This window comes from Equus przewalskii, chromosome 16 (genome assembly GCF_037783145.1).
Source record: "Equus przewalskii isolate Varuska chromosome 16, EquPr2, whole genome shotgun sequence".
Taxonomy (NCBI): Eukaryota; Metazoa; Chordata; class Mammalia; order Perissodactyla; family Equidae; genus Equus; species Equus przewalskii.
In genome coordinates, this window is record NC_091846.1 from 19,425,456 (window position 1) to 19,439,510 (window position 14,055).

At 39.6% G+C, this 14,055-nt stretch overlaps 1 protein-coding gene across 1 annotated transcript; it reads right to left on the reverse strand.

Moving 5' to 3' along the window:
* Positions 1 to 259: 259 nt before the first annotated feature.
* CCDC70 (coiled-coil domain containing 70) lies at positions 260 to 8,070 on the reverse strand. Its single transcript, XM_008541830.2, has 2 exons — positions 7,286 to 8,070; positions 260 to 1,158 (listed from the first exon to the last, which is right to left on the reverse strand). Exons 1-2 carry the CDS (start codon positions 7,338 to 7,340, stop codon positions 410 to 412), a joined length of 804 nt encoding a protein of 267 aa, XP_008540052.1. The 5' UTR covers positions 7,341 to 8,070; the 3' UTR covers positions 260 to 409.
* Positions 8,071 to 14,055: the final 5,985 nt, after the last annotated feature.

Genomic DNA, 14,055 nt, shown 5'->3' on the forward strand with positions numbered 1-14,055 from the left:
AGCATGACAGAGGCAGAGAAGTCTCAGCCCTTCTCTGTCCCTATGTCTCTAGCTGGCATTGTCTGAGCCTCTCTTCTCCCAAATTCTGACTCTTTTAAGGAGAACCACAGTCTCTATTCACAAACACCCATACATGCCAGGCTTATGGTGAACTGCTTGAGACCAAGATCTACGGACAGCAATACAGCCTGGAGGATGGGAGAGGACCTTGGAGAACCACAAAACCTGGGGAAAATGTAGCTAGCCTCCCTTGAAGAAGTTGACTTTCCAAACCTTTCCTCGGGACTTTATTAGATCTTTTGAAGGAAAGGGACAAATAAGTGCATAGTTTCTCCAGCACATAAGGTCACCCTGGACTTGAATTCCAGTCCAGTAGAGTCTGGACCCCATGGCCCTTCATCTCCTGGGCTCATGCCCTGCCTCGGAAGAAGGCTGGCGATCGTGGCCCTCCATTGACATTGTAGTGCCTATCTTCAGGTATCTGCTCCTCAGCAATATGGCCGCCACCTTCTGCCCAGAATGCTTTCTCTTCCTCCCAGAGGGCATTCTCTTCCTCCCAGAGGGACTTTTTATCCTCCCACAGGCCCTTCTCCTCATCAAGAAGAGCTCTTTCCTCTACCCACAGGGCCTTTTCCTCCTCCCACAGGGCCTTGTCCTCCTGAAGAAGGTGCCGGTCTCTTTCCCATAAGGCATTGTCCTCTTTCCAGAAGGCCTTATCCTCCTTCCAGAAAGTACGATACTTTTTCCAAAAGGTTTTCTCTTCTTCCCGGAAAGATTTTTCCATTTCCCAGAAGGCTTTTTCCTCTTTCCAGAAGGTTTTCTCCTCTTCCCAGAAAGGTCTCTCCTCTTCCCAAAAGCCCAAGATCTGGCTCCGGAAAGCATGGATTTTGTCTTGGAAATTCCACATCTCTTCCCTGAAGTCTTCTATTTTCTCACGGAAAATTTTCATCTCTTCCCGAAAAGCCTTTTCCTCCTGCAGCTTATGGATTAGTTTCTTCCGGCGAATGTTAGGCAAGGAGACCACCAGTGACCGGAAGAAAGCAAGCCCCGTCCATTTGCTCAGCTTGAAGGAAAACACCTTCCTAGTCAGCCAGAATGGTGAGGCGGCCATGATGCAGCACAGGGCCTTTGGCCAGGTCCAGGTCAGCTGGTCAAATCCTGTGGGGACACCAGAAAGAACATGTGCATGAGTATCATATGCCAGAGGACAAGCCCTTGGGTCTGTACCATTTGATTTGGGAAAATTTAACCATTGTTCTCTCGTTCCCTTTATGGTGTTTGTGAACAACATCTTTGGTAGAGAAATATGCTGGGTGGTTGTGGTTTTGGGCTGAAGAGGCAGTCAATACATTCAAGCTGAAGGCGGCGAAAATCATAGAATCTCAGCCAACAAAGACAGTGGTTCTCAACTAGGTTATCAAAACACACGGGTGTGACACGATCACTTAAGGGATGTGTCACCAAGAGTTCTGCTTTGCTTTTTTTAAATTTGATTTGCTTAGATTGTCCATTTCTTTATTTGTAAAACAAGTATAGAGTCCATATAATACAGTGTTTTAAAAGAGGCAAAATGTCAAGAATTGGAGAAAATTTTTTATAAAGCTTTTCTTTAAATTTTTTATTTTATTTTTTTAATTTTAATTTTTTATTGCAGTAACATTGGATTATAACATTATATAACTTTCAGGTGTACATTGTAGTATATTTCAAATTCTGTGTAGATTACATCATGTTCATCACCCAGAAACTAATTATAATCCATCACCATACACATGTGCCTAATCACCCCTTTTGCCCTCCCTCCTGCCCCTTCTGCTTTGCTTTTAAGTAAGAAAGTACCACAGCCCCTAAAAGATTTACTATTGTTAAATCAACCAGAATCTATTTAAATTTTGGCGTTCATACTTGGAGAATTGCTCATCACCTTCTTATGGACATGCTCACAAGAGGGTGCCACATATGTGACTGTCCTCTGTTACAAGCCACCTGGGAAATGGAGGGTGAGACCCACTGGCTTAGGGTAGACTGTTACAGTAGAAGAGTCTGTTTTGGGAACAGAGGTTTAAAACACGAAGGTGAGAGACAACGCCAAATGTTGGCAAGGATGTGGAAAAGAGGAACTCTCACACAATATCGAGTAATATTAGTGAAGACACTTTACGACCCAGTCGCTCTACTCCAAGATACGTAACCTGAGGCAACTTATGAATTGTGACCAGGATACATGTACAAGAATGGTCAAGAAGCTCTGTTCATAGGAGCTCAATACTGCAAACAGTCCAATGACCACCACAATAGAAGGGAATTAAAAAATGGTAGTATATTCATGCAATAGATGGCATAGCGATGTCCAACAATTGGATACATCTTATAAATATAGTGTCCAAAGAAAGAAGCAGGATCGAAGAACTTCAGAGAATAAAGTTCCCTAACAGGCAAAACTGAACTCTATTTTTTAGAAAAACTACTTAGGTGATAACACAAAAAAAGAGAAGTAAGGAAGTGGGTCCCATAAGTCAAGATAGTGGGTACTTGTGTGGGGAGGTGGGATACTAAGGGCTGTGATTAGGTGAGGATATGAGAGGGGCTTCTGAGGGGCTGGCAGGATTCTATTTCTTTACTTGGGTGGTGGTTGCATGTGTGTTCATTATAAAAATGCCTTAAGCTATATACGTATATTTTACATACTCCAGTAAATGCATTATATTTCACAATGAAATAAAAGCTATGGAGAAAGGAAGAAAGAAGGAAAGAAAGAAAGAAGAAAAAAAGAAAGAAGGAGGGAAAGAAGGGGGGAAGAAAGAGACAGAGAGAGAGACAATGAGAGATCTTCAAACATTGCCATATACCTGAGGTATCAGATATCAGAACTATCCACAAAAATTCCAATAACTACAAAGGTGGGTCTGGGATGAGAAAAAGGGATGGACATGGTAAGGTGGTTAGAGTGCAGGGAAAACAAGGGGTACACACACTGTAAGGGCGTTGATTTCCATTTTGAGCTTTCTGGAAGCAGCTGCCACCGTCTGGCCTCACTCAGTGGGCCTTTCTGAGCACCACACTGTGGAGCAACATGAGTCTCTTCAGGAGATTTCCAGGCTTTCTCCTTTTTCCAATTTGTGACTTGGGAGCAGGGAGTAGGGGAGAAGGAAGGATACACAGCTGGGGTATATGTGTGTGCGCATGGTGAAGAGATGGCGGCTATGCTGTGGTCAGCTTGTGGCACCACCATCCACCCAGTCACACAAACCAGAAACCTGGGGCTCATCTTTGACTCCTTCCTCTCTCTCATTAAACTGTCCATCAATCATTTAAGATCCTTAGCATTTCTTGAGATCATGCCCCCTGCTCCATCTCCTTGACCACAGACAGGATACCTGTAGCAGCCTAACTGGGCTCTCTGGTATTGATCTTACACTCCCATCTGCCCCTACACTGTAGCCCCAGGAGTGTTTCTAAAACACTGTCTCATCACATCACACCTGCTCACAAACCTTCAAAGACCTCGTAGCCCAAAGATCAAACCTGAAGGCAACCTGATTCCTGTTTGTCTCTCCCTTTACTTTCCTACCCAAATCTAAGTTTCAGTAATAACAAGCTACGTTCAGTTCTCTAGACACCGCTTGCAGTTTCCTGCCTCCACGCCAAGGCACACGCTGTGTCCTCTCCCGAGATTACCTTTTCCTCCGATTGTGGGCTTGAATTCCTGTTCATCCCTTCCCTTCTGAAAGCTACTCCGACAAGGATCCCCACTGCCTCCTTGAAGCTACCTATCTCTACACTCCCACTGTTTACTTGTCATGCTTGATAGATACTAGCCATGTGGACATGGCTTGGTGTGCATATAGGAGGTGATTGATAAAAATGTTGTTGATGGAGGGAATTATGCTAAGTGAAATAAGCCAGACTGAGAAAGACAAACACCAGATGATTTCACATGGACAAAGAAAATAGTTCAGTGGTTACCAGGGGAAGGGGGGTGAGGGGTGGGCACTGGGGATGAAGGGGAGCACTTATGTGGTGGCAGTCAAGAAATAGTGTACAACTGAAGTCTCACATTGATGTAAACCACTATGAACTCAATAAAAATAATGTTGGTTGAATGAAACTGAATTTCATTGAAATTTGGAGCTTTCATACTCTATATTGCATTATGGTTATTTGTCTTATTCCTACTATTTTTGCAACTGTTAGCATCTTGGTGTGGGAGAAAGGGCCTCATTTTTCAAGTCTCCACATTTCTTTCTTTCTGCTGTGAGAACACACAGCAGGCCCTCAACAAGCATTTGTGGAACTGGACTAGGTAAGTCTTCATGAGCAAAGACTCAGGGTCAGCTGGAGTTGCAAGACAGCTGTCAACAACAATCAGCTTTCCAACTATAAGATCAATAATAACAATTGCTATGTGCACATTTATTCAGCCCTTTTATGCTGGGCATTTATCCCATGTTATCTGTTTAATCCTTCCAACCATACTAAGATAGGTACCTTGATTAACTCCATATTATAACTGAGAAAACTGAGGCTTAAATAAGTTAAAAACCTGCTCAAACAATTAAGTAGATGAGTCAAGATTCTGCTGGAAGCCAAAGGCCATGTTTAGAAGTGCACTGTGTGGTCAAGCAATACTGCTTGTAAACACCATCAGGCTGATACTTTCACTATGAAGGGGTGTGTGTGTGTGTGGGCACGTGCACGCGCGCATTTGTATCAAGCACTGGACCTATTGATAACAACACATTTAGCAACTTGGTCCCTAATTTTAAATGAAACATTCTCTCTTTGTACAACCCTACTGCTGAAGGAAAATATACAGACACCTACACTAAAATGCAAATTAAAAAACATTGAATGTTATCACTAAAGAAAATAACTCTATTTTTCAACAAACAAAATAAGCTTTACGAAAGTCCCTTTTCCTGAGTGAGACCTCTCTCTCCCCAACTTGCAAAGGAAATATTTGTGCAGGCTTCTGACTCTCTTCTGAACTGTTTCCTGGATGTATCCCAACACTGAAAAGGACCACCTTCCGACTTACACTAAAGCTGTATTTCTTACTCCATGGACAGTGTTAGAGAACTCGCTGACACAGTTTAATAAATTCCTTTTGGCCACAGATACCAACTCTCACCGAGTTCTACATTTCACACTGTCCAATTTATCCCAAGCCATTATTTCCAGGCTCTCTTTGGGCCGCACACTTCCTGCGGGTCTAGCACCAGTCATTGCTGTTAGTGGGCTTCTTTTTAGGGCTGCTCTCAGCAAAGACACAGAGCCTGTCTGCCTTCACGAGGAGGAGAAGAGAACTGCAAAGCTGAGTGGAGAAGTCAACTCAGGGTAGATGGCTCAGTCCATGGAGTCATTTGAGAATAGAAAAAACTGCAAACTGTAGGTCAGTGAGCGCTCAGGGTTCACTACACACGCTTTTCCCCCTGAATCGAACTCCTCACTTGGGCAGCAGCGGGAGAAACCTGTTTATGGCACTTATTGAATAAGCGTGTTATAGAAATACACGTATTATAAGTCAAGTATTCTGGGACTCCCCTTGTTCTCAGTGGATCTGGGTTCCTACTTGTGGAGAAAACAGAGGCCCACAAACTGAAATTACCTCAGCTTCCAGCTCACCCTCTGGCAGCCACATCCATTTTTTTTTTTTTTGATTTTTTTTTTTTTTTTCCTTTTTCTCCCCAAAGCCCCCCGGTACATAGTTGTGCATTCCTCGTTGTGTGTTCCTCTAGTTGTGGCATGTGGGACGCTGCCTCAGCGTGGTCTGACGAGCAGTGCCATGTCCGCGCCCAGGATTCGAACCGACGAAACACTGGGCCGCCTGCAGCGGAGCGCGCGAACTTAACCACTCGGCCATGGGGCCAGCCCCTGCCACATCCATTTTTAATGCCCTTCTCTGGGCTCCTGGGCCAGGCCAGGCCTTCCCCTCATCTCCTAACAACTACGCGGTGACCTTGTTTCATCAATGACCCCTCTCTCATGAGCCTTCCACATCTCTCTCTCTGCCCATTCTGGCCTCTTAGCACACAAACATGCTCAAGTCTCTCTCATCTTAAAAACAACCAGCCAACCAGCCAGCCAACCAACCAACCAACCAACCTCTAACTCCCTCTACCTGTTTGCTAACCCTCTCCTCCTTGAATAGTCTTCTTAAGAGAGCAGTCAAGAATCACTATCACCATTTCTGCATTGTGTTTGCACCCTCGCCCTACAGCAATCTGCCTTTTGCCTCCTAACTCCACTGAAACTGTACCTGTTAAGATCACCAGTGACCTGCTAGTTGTTTAGTCTTTCTCCTACTGACCTCTTGGCAGCACTTAACACAAATCCTTTTCGAAATTCCTTCCCTCTTGACTTCTCCAACACCAGGCCATCCTGTTCTCCTCCTATCTCCCTGACTGTTCCTTCTCAGTCTCTGTGGACTCTTTCGCCCAATCGAGTATACTTTATCCATATAAATCTGTACCTACCTCATAGGACTCTTGTGAGGAATAACTTGGTTATGTTGAGTGCCTAGCATGTAGCAAGTGCTCAATAAATAGGAAGAATTATAATAATTACTATTTTGTGTCATTTAAATCTTCTTAGGGTGGCATTCCAGGACAATCATGATCTTTCCCTACAAATCAGTTTCGCCTAATCTCTGAGCCACCCCCCCAACACCTATCCTCTGGCCATCTGGAATTCCTCAACCATACCAAGTTTCCCTCACTTCCGTGCCATCTTCTTCTGTCTCCCTGGATAGCCTTGCCTAAACCCACTTCACTTCACCTAGCTCACCCTTCAAGACTCCCATAAGGGGTCATCTTCTCTAGGGAGCCTCTCCTGGAACTGCCCACCAAGTTCAGACTGAGCATTCACCTCTCCTGCCCCATGAGGAACACTTTGTCTCCCATCTCTGTGTCCATCCTCTAGCACAATGTCCGCTACATAATATAGATGTTTAGTAAATGTCAGTGGAATGAATGGCAGTCTCCTGGGTCAGAATGTTGGAAAAATTCATCTCTAAGTTTTTCTCATCCCCACTTAAATTATCTTTGAGAAAGAGATAAAATAAATAATATCTTTGAGAAAGAGATAAAAATAGATGTGATTTAGATTTAAAGTACAATATAAAACTGTAAATGTGTATCTATATCAATATAAAAACATGAATCAAAGAAACATGCCTGGTCTTCATTATTATACTTCAAGACTAGGACCTTATTTTTAAGGGAAATTTCATATATAACTATGCTTAGAACCAATACTACCCAATCTAAAGCCAACAGTTACTTACTGCTTAGCTGTTTCCCAACTGGGCAAGTCCTGTAGCCCTCAGGGCAGGCAGTCATTGTCACGTCAGATCCCTAGTGACGTCATTTTCACACACTCCCCTAATACTGTTTGCAATGATATCTCTGTCCCCTCTCAGTCCTGACTCACAGGATGGAGAGGACCAAGATGATGCCCCAAATAAGAGACTTTAAGGAGTGGAGAGAAAACTTGAAAGGTTTAAAAGACTTCTCCATCTTCCATCTTCGACTTCACCCATAGGGTGGTACTATTGATGACTCAGAAATGATTGTTACCTCACATTCTGCCTGGATTGTGTCCAGGAGCAGGCTTCTGGGAAATCATGTTTCAGTGGGGTGTTGGTGTTTAATGAATCATTTCTCTTGCTGCTTTTAAGAGTTTTCTCTTCATCTTTTGACAGCTTGACTATGATGTGTCTAGATGTGGATCTCTTTGAGTTTATACTACTTAGAGTTTGTTGAGCTTCTGGGATATGCAAATTTGATGCAGTTTTCCCTCACATGTGAGAAGTTTTTGGCTATTATTTCTTCAAATATTCTTTCTTCCCCTTGCTTTCTCTCTTCTCCTTCTAGAACTCCTATTATATGATGTTAATAGCTTGATGGTGTACCACAGCTCTCTGAGGCTCTGTTAATTTTTCTTCATTCTTTTTTTCTTTCTGTTGCTTAGACTGGATAATCTCAATTGACTTATCTTCAAGTTCATTGATTCTTTCTTCTGCCAGTTCAAATTTTCTGTTGAGCTCTTCAATTTTTCATTTTCAGCTCCAGAATTTCTATTTGGTTCTTTTTTTAAAAAAAATAATTTCTATGTCTTTACTGATATTCTCTATTTAGTGAGATATAGTTCTCATGCTTTCTTTTAATTCTTTAGGCATGGTTTCTTTTAGTTCTTGACCATATTTATAACAGCTGATTTAAAATCTTCATCTGGTAAGACCAATGTCTGCACTTCCTCAGGGACAATTTCTAACCAAAAAGAGAATAACTCAGAATACTAGTTTCAATTAACTGCTTTTTTCCCCCGTGTATGAGCCATTCTTTCCTGTTTCTTTGCACGTCTCGTAAATTTTTGTTGAAATTGGACACTTAAAATAATATAATTTTAAACAATATAATCTGAAATAACATAATTATATTACAAATAATATACTATGGCAACCCTGGAAATGAGATTCCCTCCCCTCCAGATTTCTTGTTGTTTCTTGTTGTTGTTGTTGTTGCTTTTTGTTTGTGTAGCGACTTTCCTGGGCTAATGAAAAGGCTGTACTTTTTGTCATGTGTAGCCACTGAAGTCTGCTTGATTAGCTTAGTGGTCAGCTAATGATTGAAGAGTTGCCTCAAACTAGTAAGTCTCCTTTCCTTTGCTGAGGGGCTGCGTGTGTGTGTGTGTGTGTGTGTGTGTGTGTGTATGTTGGGTATGCCTTCAGTGCTCATGCAGGCAGTTTACAATTCTGCCTTGGCCTTCATCCCTGCTTGTGCAGGGCCTCAAGGTCAGCCTGAGGTGAAAGATTACGGCCTTCTAAGGTCTTTCTTGGGCATGTGCACAATTGCATGCATGTGGCCTTCTAGATTCCCAGAAACATGTTAGAACTCTTCAAAGCCTCCATCTTATTTTCCAGTTTTTCCTTCTAAGTTATTGGTCAGCCTCTTATTAGCTCCAACTGGTAACACAGACTCAAGGATCTGTGATATCAAACAATTACCACTATTTTTTTTTAACAAATGCCTGGAGGATAGGGCTATTTGCACAAAGTGATTATTGAGTTAGGTCAAGTGAAAACAAGTCCTGTGGATGGAGCTTTTCAGTGAACTGCCAGACAAGTGAAAGAGTAATAAATTCTTTGGAGATAAGGATTTTTTGTGCTCCAAACCCATCTTGTTCCCTTGCTTAGGCATTCTAGAATCCCAATCCTTGGTTTTAAAACCATTCTCCTTTTCTAATACATGTACTTAAACTATCAATTTCCCTATAAATACACTTACTTGCATCTCACATGTTTTGATATGTCACATTTTAATTATCATTCAATTAAACTATTGTCTGATATTCATTGTAATTTCTTCTTTGACCCCCTGGCTATTTATAACTAAATTGCTTAATTTCCAAACATGTGAGGATTTTCTAATCACCTTTTCGTTATTGATTTCTAGCTCAATTCCACTAGAGTCTATGGCTGCACAAAGTATAGTTCATATACTTTGTATAATTTCAATCATTTCAATTGGTTAAGACTTGCCTTATGGACCTGCAAATACTCAATTCAATATTCCATGTTTACTTAAAAATAATTGGCATTCTTCAGTTGCTTGATGCAGTGGTCTCTCTATATATGAATTAGGTTAAGTTTTTAACTACATTGTTCAAATCTTCTATATACTTATCGATTTTTATGACTGTTCTATCAGCTACTGAAAGAAATATACTTACAGATCTATTTCTCCTTCCAATTCTGTCAGGTTTTGCTTTCTATACTTTGAGGCTAGGTTATTAGGCGCAGGCATATTTACAATTATTACATTTCTTAGCATATTGATGCTTTTTATGAAACGCTCCTCTGTATCTTTAGTAATGCTTTCTTCCTTAAGTACTACTTTGATATTAATATAGGCACCTCAGCTTTTTTTGGTGTTTGCATGGTGTATCTTTTCCACCCTTTCATTTTAACTTTTCTGTGTCCTTTTATTTAAAGTATCTTTCTTGTGAGTAGCATATAGTTTTGTTTTTTTCACTCTGACACAATCTGTCTTTTAATTGGAGCATTATTTTATAATTACATTTAATATAATTACTGATATATATTTTAATTTGGGTCTATTATCTTACCATTTTTTCTAGACCCACTTATTCAGTGTTACTTTTTCTTTTTTCTTTCAGATTAATAATTCTATTATTCCCTTTCCCTCTATTACTTCATTTGTTATATATTCTTTTAGTAATTATCCTAGAGATTAAGATAGGCATCTTTGAATTATTAAAGTAAAATATATATATTTTTACCTTTACCACATCCCTGATATTGCTAGAATCTTAGCAGGTTTTAACTCCATTTATGCTCTTCCCATCTTTTTCATTGTTGTCATGAATTTAAATTCTACGTATATTTAAAACTCTAAAAGGCTTTACTATTACTGTTTTATAAGTCAATATTCTATTTATAATTTCACATATTTCTACCCTCCCTTGCACTCTTCATTTCTTCCTGCATCTCTATGCTTTTCTTTGAGATCATTTTCCTTTACCCAAAAGAACCATATCCATCATATTTCTCTTAGTATGGGTCTTGTGATGAATTCTGTTTATTTGTTGAAAATGCTTTCATTTTGCCTTCAGTTTTTATATGATCTAAGAGATTTTATTGATAGAATGGTTTACTTAATTTCCATTGCAGTGTAAACAAATAATTCTTTCTTTTCATTTTCCTATTCTTCACAGTGTTTCATGGTAATAGGATTTCAAACTGTGTATAAGAAATGAATTTTAATCTCTGTAAACATACTGATAAAATTAACATGTGTCTCTGATGAATTTGCGTTATCATGACACTGGCTCTAAGTTTTTAATAGAAAGGGAAAAATGTACTTTGGGGCTACACAACATTGAAATTCAAACAGTAGTGTCTTGTTTTCTTTTTTTTTTTTTTTAAAGATTTTATTTTTTCATTTTTCTCCCCAAAGCCCCCCGGTACATAGTTGTGTATTCTTCGTTGTGGGTTCTTCTAGTTGTGGCATGTGGGACGCTGCCTCAGCGTGGTCTGACGAGCAGTGCCATGTCCGCGCCCAGGATTCGAACCAACGAAACACTGGGCCGCCGGCAGCTGAGCGCGCGAACTTAACCACTCGGCCACGGGGCCAGCCCCAGTGTCTTGTTTTCTTATTCAGACATACAATCCTTTATGATCCCATTTGCCTTCATATTCAAAACATATTTCCGCTGGTTAGAGAATTTTAGGGTATTTGTTATTTCCTTTCAGTTCTTCTGGCTTCCATAGTTTCTGTGGAGATCAATTTAGTTGTTGCTTTTAAAAAGGTAGTACGCTTTTTATACTTCAGCTGCTAAGACTTTTCCTTTGGTCTTTAACTTTTATTTTGTATGAACAAATATGCTTTACGTTGTATTTGTCATACTTGGAATTTGAAGTACTTCTTGTATCTGTGGTTTAATAATTTTCATCATTTTTAGGACATTCTTGGCCATATCTCTTTAAATATTTGTTTTTTCTCCTATTTCCAATAACATATATGTTAAACATTTTCACTGGGTTCCTTACATTTCTTATGCTTTTTTCTATATTCTCTCTTTATTTGTCTCTGTGTTTTAGTCTGTGTGTTTTCTATTGTCCTATCTTCCAAGTTTACTATTGTTTCTTCAACTGTGTCTAATCTGCTGTTTAACTTATTCACTCAGTCTTTAATTTTATTTATTGAATTTTATTCACATCTGGAATATCCAATTGGTTATTTTACATAGTGTTTTTTTTTTGGTGCCAAATTTATCCATTTTGAGTTTTGATTCCATGAACGTATTAATAGTAGTTATTTCAAAGTCTATGTCTTATTCAAGATCTGGATTGTCCGTGGATCTCTTTCTATTGTCTGTTTTTCCCTCTCAGTTTTCTGTCCAAACTGGTTTTCTTATGTGGCTGGTTATTTTTATTGAGTACCGATATTCTGAGGCCCTACATGATGTTTTCTTCTTCCAGATGTATTTATTTTTGCTGCTGGTAGGCAGAGAAACTAGAAGCTGATTATTTTAATCCATTCAGGAATTAAATGATTCTAAATTTGGCTTTATTCTCTGTGAGACACACTTCTTCAGTAGACCCTTACTCCAAAAAAAGGCTTGTGATAGGCCCTTAGCTCCAAATTTATCCTCCTAGGCTCCTTCATATTTATGAACCCTCTGTTCAAACTTTTCAGCTTCTCATTCACTACTTCCACTTTTGGAATCAGCTTCAAATGCCACTCACCTTTACTGACTTTATTCCTTATCCAGATCTTGGTCTCAGAAATTCTCCGTTACTAGTTATCTCTGAGATGTCCAGCACTTCTAGTTGTTCCTGGCAGGATAGGTTGTCCAAAACAACCTAGTCAGCCACTGCCCAGTGCAAAACTCATACGGAGACTTATAACCAAAGGAGCGACATGATGGAACTTAAGAATGTTGACCTGGCCAGAAGGCCCAAAGTAGAGGCAAATAAGTTAATTATATAGTTAAAATAGCTAGCCTTTATTGATCATTAACTATGTGCCCAGTTACCATTTTAAGTGCTTTTACATATATTTCCTCACAAAAAATTAATAAATTAGATGTTATGACTATCTCCATTTTACAAATGAGGAAAGAAATGCATAGAGAAGTTAAGAAACTTGCCTACGGCCATAGGAAGTAGAGCCCACATTTGAACCCATGCAGTTTTTCTTGGAGCACATACCTCTCTAATGCAGAAAGTTGCTGTAGTGATGGAGGCAGCAGATAGTCTGAGTCATGACTAGTATTGGAGCTGGGGAGTCAGGAATAGATAGCTGAAGATATATGTCAAAGAAAGACTCAGTAGGTGATCAAATGGCTGCATGTGATGAAGATGGAGGAAGTAAGGACAAGACTAAGAGAGTGACCATGCACTGATTAGAAATTTGAAGTTGAGATGGAGGTGGTTTAATGAGTTGGTGAAGGATTCTTACATGAAACCTTGGGATCCTCAGTGGTTCATCATCTTTAAAATGTTTGCTATTCCAAATAAAACTTACAACCTCTGGAGGAAATAGCAAATGAGATTATTATTACTGAAAGTAAGTGGAATACTGAAAATAAATTGATCCTCAACATCAATGAGCTCACAGAATTGAAAAGGATGGACTTTCCCTAGTGCCCCCACCCTGACTTTGCACCAAATCAACAGCTCCTGTTCACTCAAGACAGAAGGTTTAGCTTAAATTTTGTTCAATATTATTATTTTTAAAAATATTATCATTCTTGCCAATTTTTTACACAATACATGCTCATTGTAAAAACCATTATGAAATAGAGCAAAGATGAAGAATAAAATTAAAGTCATCTATAATCCCAATACTCAGAGGTAACCACTGTAAACATTTGGGGTATAGTCTTCCAACCTTTTTCCTAAGCTTATGGCTAGATACATTCTATACAATTGGTTTTATAGTGCATACTGTTTTGTGGCTTGCCTTTTCATGTAATAATATATCATAACCATTTCCCCATTTCTTTAAATATTTCTGAGAGCATAATTTTAATAACTGCAAGAGTACACATTCCCCTATTTTTGGAAATTGATTTATTCCATCAGGAATATAGATTATTTTCCTGGAAGAGTAAGTCAATCCAGAAAATTGCTCACAGATGAAGAAAGTGGCAACATAATCCATCATCGCTGCCCATGGCTTCAGTTCGTATTGAAAGGAGAGAATTCCTTCTCTTGGCACCAGTCACAGGAAGGGACCGTTCATGGGAAGTTGGCCTTGTGAAGGCAAAGACTTTGTTTTGTTCATTCTATACTCATGGGACCCATTTTACAAAGAGCTTCTGAAGTCAAGCAGAAAAAGATAAACAACCCAATAGATGAATGACCAAAGCATGTGAATAAACTGAGTGCAAACAGATAAAAATGACTCTTTAACATAGGGGGAAAAAACCCCAACCACACTTATAGAGAAATGCAATATTTTCAATTTCAAATGCAATTGAAAATATTGCATTTCTCACCTATAGAAGATTGGCAAAAATCCAAAA